Here is a 9,160-nt window from a genome sequence, read left to right on the forward strand (position 1 = left end):
TGTGGTCTTCACTCTCTGAGCTCCTGTCTCACATTAACTGTTCACCCTCAGTGTCTCCTCAGATGTTCCCTCCATGAATTCTCAGCTTTCTCTTTAAATCTCCTCCTCCTCCTCACTAACCACACACAAACTTTCACTTTCGTTTCTTCACAAGTCACTTCCTTGTTTGTCTGACTGATTCTCTCTGCCTGCCTCTCCTCAGACTGCCGATGGCTGAAGCCCAGCTGTGTGGATTACAAGATGAGTTCACCTGCTCGGTGTGTCTGGACACCCTGAATGACCCCGTCACCATCCCCTGTGGAGATAATTTCTGTCTGAAGTGCCTCACTGACTGGTGGGATCAGAGCCAAGAGTGCAGCTGTTCTCAGTGCAGAGAGAAGTTCACCACGAGGCCTGCTCTGAGAAGAAATAATCTGCTGAATGAAGTCATCAAGAAGTTAAAGAAGACGACACTCATTCCTACTCCATCTCAGAATTCTGTCAGCCCTGGAGATGTTGAATGTGATTTCTGTACTGGGAAGAAGTTCAGAGCGGTGAAGTCCTGTCTAACCTGCATGGCCTCCTACTGTCAGACTCACCTGCAGCCTCACTATGAAGTACCAGCCCTGAAGCACCACAAGCTGGATGATCCTGATGGAAATCTGAAGGAGAAACTCTGTGAGAAACATCAGAAAAGTCTGGAGATGTTTTGCAGAACTGATGATTACTGTATCTGCCTGATGTGTGCGGTGACTGGACATAAAAATCATGAAATGGCTGAGCTGGAGACAGAAAGAGAAGAAAAACAGGTGAGTGGAGTTTAATACTTAATAGAAAATAACTAAATAACAGGAGTTAAGGTGTTTGTAAATATGGATGGATGGAGACATCTGTTCATCTGTCTTATAACCTGAATTTTCAAGTACAGGATAGTCCTGAGCTGGAGGATATCCTGCTGACATGGAGCGTAAGGCTGGAACACCAGGGACACTCAGTATTATCCATGGACAGCAGACGGTCGAGTGAACTGAGTGCTCTCATTAGGCCGAGCTCAGTTTCTTTGCACTCTAATTAGTTTTTTCTTTAGAGTATCTGAGGCAGTGATGGGAAAACTACAACCAGCAGACCAGAACGTGTCTGTAACACGGGTGCGAGTGGCCCTTGGTCTGTTTGTGGAAATATCTAACACTCTGATCCTGATGAGGTATTCTTAACAAGAGGACGCTGTAGTTGGCTTGTGTAGGCGTAGATGGTCACCATACAGTGTCATCTAAAGCATACTTCAAAACCCTAAGGCTTCACAACATCAATAAAATCAATCTGTAGTGCTGTCCCTGATTGAGCCGCTGCACTAGACTGGCCTGCCAGCATCAGCGCTTACCTCTGTGTGTTTGTGTTCAGCCCGTTCAAGTGCAGTTGACTCTGTGATTTACTGAATGTCATCAATGGCGTCAGTTGCTCTTTGTACATATCATAATTGATTGTTGCAGTAGTTTTTTAAATTAGTTTTTACAGTTCATTGGCAGGGTGTAAAAGTATCAGTGTTGTAGTAATTGTTATGCTCTTTGCATGAAAAAACATATTTGTTTTATTAAAATTTCACATTTTCTTTTTAATTGTGACATTTTATTAAAAAGTGCAGCAAAAAAGTATTTGGGGTCCAGGGGTTCATTAACCCCCAAGTATGTGGCAATTTAAGAGTTAAAATAAAACAAAACACAAATATATCAACAACAGTTCAACTTGCCACCTCATGCCACTATAATAAGCTGTTAATACTTAGACATTTTAAAGTAAAACTCCACCAGGCTGTTACCTGACATCACTTAGTGAACAGGCAGGTGATGTTCAACCACTGAACTTACCTTTTGAAGAGCTGAACCTGAAGAGTCCATAAACTGAACTTCAGCTGACGTAAGGTAAGTCATCGCCTCACAGTCTCTCTTTAGTTTTACTTTTCATTACACCACGGGGCTCTCTCTTTGAGCATTCAAACTCATCAAATGTCTCATTAAACTAACTTATGAGATGTCTGCTCTGATCCTGCTCTACCCGCTAATGATTTTTTTATTGGACAGGTTTATAACTGTGAGGATTGATCGGTGATAGTGGCAGACAGAGCGTTATTGTAAGTGTCTGTACTGTCGGTAAAAACTTGAATTTTTGTGTTTCTAGCAAATGCAAAGGCCCCTTTGTGAGCATCTGAGTCCCCCAGTAGACCCAGTCACATATAAACATATTAGTTTAATATTCTGTTTAGATCAGAGTCAACTTTATTGTCATGTCAATGCAGTTTAGCATCTCACCAGGAAGTGCCAACAGTAGACTGAGGTGCAATAGGCAGTGGCTGCAAGTAGTTCATGAAACAGTAAGGTGCAATAAGGCAGCATACAAATGAGAATATCTGTCATCTAATATAATACACTAACGTCGCTGTCCGTTTGTCTGTCTGGGATTTTAAATCACCTGTAGCTCTCAAACCATTTGACCTGTTAATCTGAAATTTGGTACACATATACTACGTGACATCTACTGTCTGCTTTCGGGGTGATGATTGACCTCCAAGGTTAATCCTATTTTTATTTTTATTTTATTTTATTGTAGAATCAACTCTCAGCAGCAGCGTGGCACATGCATACAGGTGCAGTTCTCATTCCATACCAGCTTCGCCATCACTTCCTCTAGCTCTACATATCATAAATTATTCTTGAGGCAGATTGAAGACTTAAGTGAAAAATTTAAAAAAATGAACAAAGTAATTGCAACACAAATGCGGACTTAATCAGTTTTAACGTGAAAAGATGCCAACAGAAGAAGTGATGAAGCAGGCCGCTAGGGTGGAGAGAAGAAGAGCTGCTCAGGAACGACACAGCACATCAACCTCTGACAAATGAATGATAAACGTACAGAGAAAGAGGAGGAAGACTAGGAATGATCAAGTCAAGTGGACTCACTGCCCGTTATCGTTATATCAGTGCGCCATTACTGGTCTCTATGACATTTGAATTTACTGGAAGTAGTAAATGCAAGGAAGAGTATATAGATGTGAATATTGATCAGTAGTACAGACACATGGTGTGAATAAATATAGTTATATGAAATATTTTTATACACAGAATAGATATATATATAAACAGGCGAAAAAATACATAGAGTGTCGTCAGAAGTTATTAATATTTAAAAAGGTCAGCTATTGAGTGTTAAGGTCTGAAAGCTCAGAATGGTGATGGTGTTATGAATGTTACCATTATAGAGCCTGCTGGTGTGAGATTGAAGGCTCCTGTAGCACCTCCATGATGGGATGGGGGTAAACAGTCCATGGGGGTGTGAGTCATCCTTGATGAGGCTGTGAGCCAATCGCAGGCACCGTGTATGCTGTAGTTGGTAACAGGATGCCAATGATGTGCTGGGCAGTTTTCTTCACCTGTTGCAGGGCCTTCCTGTCAGCTACCGAGCAGTCGCCATACCACACCGTAATGCCAATGTGCTCTCAACAGTGCAGCTGTAAAAGTTCAACAGAGTCAGAGGAGACAGGCGGGCTTTCTTTGGCTTCCTCAGAAAGTAAGTCTTTATTACACATTTTTAACTGGACTGGAAGTGTTTATTGTCCAAGAAAGGTCCTCTGAGATTTGGACATCCTAGAAAGCGCACTCCACCTCAGCCCCGTTTACATGGACAGTAGCGTGTCTGCTGCCTTTAGTGTTCTGGTAATCCACAATGAGCTCTTCAGTTTTATTGGGTGAAGTTATTGTCAGCACATCAAGTTGCCAGGTGCTTAACATCCTCTCCGTAGGACAACTCGTCATTGTCACTGATCAGTCCTATTACCGTAGTGTCGTCTTTGAACTTTATCATGAAACTGGAGCCATATAAAGGGACACAGTCATGGGTGAAGAGGGCTAAACACACAGACCTGTGGAACATCAATATTCAGGATCAGGGTGGAGGATGTCTGGTTGTTTAACCTGACAGACTGGGGTCCAGTGTCCACTTACAAAGAGAGGTGATGATGCTGAGGTTGCTGAGTTTAGTTACCAGATTGGAGGGGATGATGGTGTTAAATGTGGAGCTAAAATCAACAGATAGAACCCTGACATAGGAGTTGTTGTCATCCATGTGTGTCAGGAAAGATTGACGAGCCGAGGATATGGCATCCTCCGCTGACCTATCGGGATGAAAGGCAAACTGGTAGGGATCTAGTGTGGGAGGTAGACTGGATTTGAGGTGGGCCAGAACCAGTCTCTCAGAGCACTTGGTGATGATAGGGGTGAGTGCAACAGGGTGGTAGTCTTTCAGAATTTAAGGCAGGCAGGGACAACAGCCTGGGCCAAAGACTGACTGAAGATGTCATTGACGACCTCAGGTAGTTGCCCAGTGCAGGCCTTAAGCACTCGCCCAGGTATGGCAGCAGGACCAACAGCACTGTGTGCATTCACTTTTCACAGTGTAGATTAAACGGCGGAGGTAAGTCTGAGGGGCTGGTCGTCTGCCAGAGGGGCAGTTCTGGTTATAAGTGTTTTATTGTAAAAGTTGTTTAGATCATCAGAAAGGGAGACATTACTTGATGTTGAAGTTGTATTTACCTTCCTGTATTCTCTGATGGTCTGGATGCCTTGTCACATATGTCTGGGGTCTGAGTTTCGAAATGATCCTCAATTTGTTGTTTGTATTTCTGTTCGGTTCTACTGATGTCCTTTTACAGGTTGAGCCTGGATGTGCTGTGGTGGTCAGGGTCACCAAATCTGAATGCTTTGTGCAGGAGTTTAACCTCTCTCTTCATCCAAGGCTTCTGGCTTGTTAACGTCTTAACCTGTTTGTGATTTCATTAACGCTTGTATTGATGTACTCTACGACAGGAGAGGTGTACTTCATTACTTTTCACCAATGAGAGTAAAAATCCCAAAATGGAAATGAATTCTCATAAGACCCCCATGTGTCCTCTTGTGTGTCCAAACAGAAACAGCTGGGGGTGATGCTGAGTGAAATCAGGAGGAGACTTGAGAAGAGAGAGAAGAAACTGAAGGAGACGAGGAGGGCAGTGGAGTAGATGAAGGTGAGTGGAATATTAAAGAAATGAGAAATAAAACTAGCTGAGAGCTGACAGAACTTCACTGGTGATGACATGTAGGGGCAGGAAAAGGGAGAAGACATTTTATTATATCCTTCATGACAATTCACTGTCAACGGTGTTTCTTGTTATTTCATTACAGATTCAGTTAAATTAGTGAAACATCAGCTCATCGGTGTAAACCCATGCTGACTGCTCACTGAGACTCCTTTTCTTTACTTGTGGTGCTCCATCTTTTCCTTAATAATTTCTTTCATTATTGTACCTATGATACGTGTTAAGCTTACACCTCTGGTTGAAATGTAACTCACTTTATCCTACCCCAAGATTTCAGGTATGCATTAAGCCTTCTGATCTCCTCAGTTTTATCTGAAGTGCAGCATGACACAAGAGGACCTCCTGAGATGATCACTTTGTCAGTTCTGCTCCTCAACTTTGCTCCTCTTTACTCTTTGACTTTATCCAGTAGGTCTGGCACATTAACCTTACTTATGTCACTTGTTTAATGACAAGTAAAGAACAATAACAGATTTGTGACAGGAAAGTAACATACCATCTGAGTCTCTGGACCAAAACCGTCATCTCAGTTCCCCTACTAACTGAATCCCTGATTAGCACTTCTTCTCTTTTTCTGGAGAATGAGGTCATCCTTTATGGTGTTCCATTCCTGCCTAGTATGTCAGAGTTATAAGAGGTAACATACGGCTATGAAAAGTCCTAAAACAGGTTGACATTTCTAGCTTTGGGGTTGATGACCATAGGCACTCGCACTTACATCAGATTGTGACCCACCTGTCACTACCCCTAGCTGCTCTCTTGGCCCAGGCCACTTTGGGGTTCACACTATCTCCACAAAACCTACGACACCAGAATGAGCCATACAAATAAAAGTTATAAGAACAATGCCAGAGTTAACAGTCACAGTGAAAAATGAATGAATTAGAAATACAGCAACATGAGAAATTAGGACTCACAACCCTAAGTTTGACATTGGATTAAACATGGGGGACAATAAATAAAAAAAAATAGTTTATGAAATTAAATGTAATCAGAACATACTCATGTGTAATATCTCAATCTGACATTGTGATCAGGGGGTCTGGCATTTTGACCATTGGGTGTGACATTGTGTCCAGTTGGTCTCCCACCCCAAACCAGAACACAGCTAATATACACAAGTCTCTAGCCCCTAAGATTTCTTTTCTTTTCCCACATCTACCTTACAGCACAGAAGCTTTTTATCAAAACGTCTTCTTCTTCTTTTTTCTTCTTCTTCTTCTGCCCCCTTCCTCAAAACCAAAGCAAACTTTATTGTCATCTCAGCCACATTCAAGTATACAGATAGGCGATATTGCGAAGCTCAGGGTTCACAGTGTAACAACATGAAGTGCAAATAATAAATTAAAAATAATTAAAAACAGAATTAAAATTAAAAAAATAAAATTAAAACACAGACTAGACGACATTGTGCAAAGACATGACAAAGAAGTAGCAGCAATATTGACGTGCAGTAAGCAATATATGAACATTGAAGCAATGTATGGTATTTGCAATCTAGATACATAAATATAGTCAATAGATATGTAATATAATAAATAAGTAAATAAATAACATCTATAGATAATACAGAAATGATCAGTGTATGATATTAGTTGTTTTAAACATGTGAAAACAATGACAGGTCAGAATGTTTCACAGCAGAAGGATATCAAGAGTCTCAAAGTCCTTAAAGGTCAGTATGAGATTTTTAGTTCTTTTCTACCTGCACACTCGTCTTTACAGGAAAGTGGCCTGCATGTATAAAAGTTCTGTTTTTAGAGGTTCATCTTTTTAATCCTAAGCCCATCTCACAGGAGAGACTGTTTTTAATAACAGACCCAGCACATGAGACAAACACCACACATGCCTTTCTGGGTTAAAGTCCTCATGGGATAATGGAGCAGAACCCCCTGTAAATACTTCTAAAGCACCTTAAAAGGCTTATCCTTCAAACTGCATATCCCATCCACCTTTGGTGGCACACAATTGGGAGCACTGGCAGAGAGAATCTGACACCCAGGATACTAAATGATCGTATTGCCCCATCTCTCACTACCCCTCCATTACTCTATTCTCCTGTTTGGGTGAGGTACCAGCAAACTATCCTTTACAATCTCAAAATGCCAACAAAACTATCTAATGACCTGTAAGTCTTATTAGGTGACTCAATTCAATGCCTTTCTTCATTCAATCAGATTTCAGTGGAAAGAGAGGTAGAGGAAAACGAGAAGAGCTTCACTACTCTGATACGGCGCATTGAGGAAGCCCACAGAAAACTGACTGAGAGGATCAAAGAACAAGAAAAGAGAGAAACGGAGAAGGCTGAAGGAGTCATTGAGCGACTAGAGAAGGAGATTGAGGAGCTGAAGAGGAGAGAAGCTGAGCTGAAGGAACATTCAGAGACCAAGGACCATCTCCACTTCCTACAGGTGAGTGTGACACTTCACAGGGAGTCTGATCAGACTGGGGTGTGTGGGACCGGAGAAACTTTAGAGTCAAATTTAAAAGATCTGAGGAGTTTGTACAACATGACAGGAACGGGCCATTTAGCCCAACACAGAATGTCTTTTCATATTCCCCTAATATTTTCAAAGGTACAGTACCAAGTATCTGAGTTTCTTCTTCCATTTGTACTTTTTTCATGTATCTACACTTGTCTGAGTAAGGAAGTCAAAATGTATGAAATTTACACTCATCTAACTTCATTTAAAAGATGTCACCTGAGAATTGGTGACATAGACTCCCTTTATATTATTAAATACCAGGAAAACTTGGGGGTTGATGGCATGATTGGCACTCCAGCCACTGTAAAAACCTGACACTGTTCCAGTGTGGTGTTGAGGTGTCACCCACTGCACTCGGGTCCCAATCCAGGTGGTGGGTGTGGCACTGTGCCCAAACTGTCTGTCTGTCTGTCAGGTCACCTCCTAATATGTCTATCCTAAAACTCAGAAGAGTCAAATCCAGTCTCGTCTCTCTTCTCTCGACCTTATCTTGTGCTGTCAGGTCATTTCTCTAATATGGAGAGCAACAAGTCAAGTCATGTCCAATTGGGGAGCAGGCACTGGTACAGTGCATTGCTGCTCCCACTACACATCGAAACAGCTCAGAATCCAGGTTGACAACCCCCCCAGACAGACACACGGTCCAGTCCTGCCCTCCGGAAATAACCCTCTATCTGCCACAGCCAGGTGTTATGTGGGCGACCCCTTGGCCTCTTCCAGCAACTCGGGTCCCCAACAATAAGGATGTTAAGAGCTGGATCACCCTTGATGAAATGCGCCACATGGCCGTAGTGCCGTAACTGATGCTCCCTCACAGTGCAGGTAATGTGTCTCATTCGGGACTCCATGAGCAATTCTCATTCGACAGAAAGTCAAACCAATGGTACCCAAGGATTTTCCGGAGAAAAACGGTACAAAAGGAGTCCAGTCTTCGTCTCAGGTCACTGGTTAGCATTAATGTCTCCCAACCATGTAGTAAGACAGGAAGCATCAGGACTCTAAAGACTTGGACCTTCGTCCTTTTGTAGAGATATCAGGAGCACCACACACCCCTTTACAGCAACCTCATGACCCACCATGCTCTCCCAATCTGTCTACTGACTTCACAAGAAGAGTCACCAGAGACATGAATGTCACTGCCAAGGTAAGAAAACCTCTCAACAAGGTCAACACTCTCTCCGTAAAAAGACACACTGCTGATAGCCGTGCCCAAGTGGTCACCACACACAATACTCCTGATGTGGACTCACAAGTATGTTCTTCAGGTTATGGAGATTCTCTTCTCGATTTATACTTTGCAGGCGCTATATAAGTCTGCTCTCCCTCTAGCGTTCTCTGCTCTGTCTAGTTGATGATGATGATGATGATGATGAGCACACAAAGGAGCACACGTCTTCATCAGAAGTTAACACTTTCTAGTGCAGACCTTCCATTGTGTAATTATACTGAAGAGCTTTCTTGCTACGTGTATAACTGCTAATATTTAATTGAATTAATTTAATGTCCAAACTATAAAGAGCACAATGTCTTGCTCTCTGTGCCAAGTCAGTTCTTTATCTGTGTGCCCGTT

The 9,160-nt window shown here is 42.3% G+C and overlaps 1 protein-coding gene across 1 annotated transcript; it reads left to right on the plus strand.

The window, feature by feature from the left end:
- Window positions 1-203: 203 nt before the first annotated feature.
- On the plus strand, window positions 204-7,451 carry LOC120528513 (E3 ubiquitin/ISG15 ligase TRIM25-like). Its single transcript, XM_039752691.1, has 3 exons — window positions 204-788; window positions 4,937-5,032; window positions 7,282-7,451. The coding sequence occupies exons 1-2, from the start codon at window positions 210-212 to the stop codon at window positions 5,024-5,026; spliced, it is 669 nt and encodes a 222-aa protein (XP_039608625.1). The 5' UTR covers window positions 204-209; the 3' UTR covers window positions 5,027-5,032; window positions 7,282-7,451.
- The last annotated feature ends 1,709 nt before the right edge of the window (window positions 7,452-9,160 follow it).

The sequence above is a fragment of the Polypterus senegalus genome, chromosome 4 (genome assembly GCF_016835505.1).
Source record: "Polypterus senegalus isolate Bchr_013 chromosome 4, ASM1683550v1, whole genome shotgun sequence".
NCBI classification, from domain to species: Eukaryota; Metazoa; Chordata; class Cladistia; order Polypteriformes; family Polypteridae; genus Polypterus; species Polypterus senegalus.

Coding starts and splice junctions, on each gene's coding strand:
- LOC120528513 (XM_039752691.1), top strand. CDS start 210: ATGGCTGAAGCCCAGCTGTGTGGATTACAAGATGAGTTCACCTGCTCG. Junction 789..4,936: donor CAGAAAGAGAAGAAAAACAG/GTGAGTGGAGTT, acceptor GTGTCCAAACAG/AAACAGCTGGGGGTGATGCT.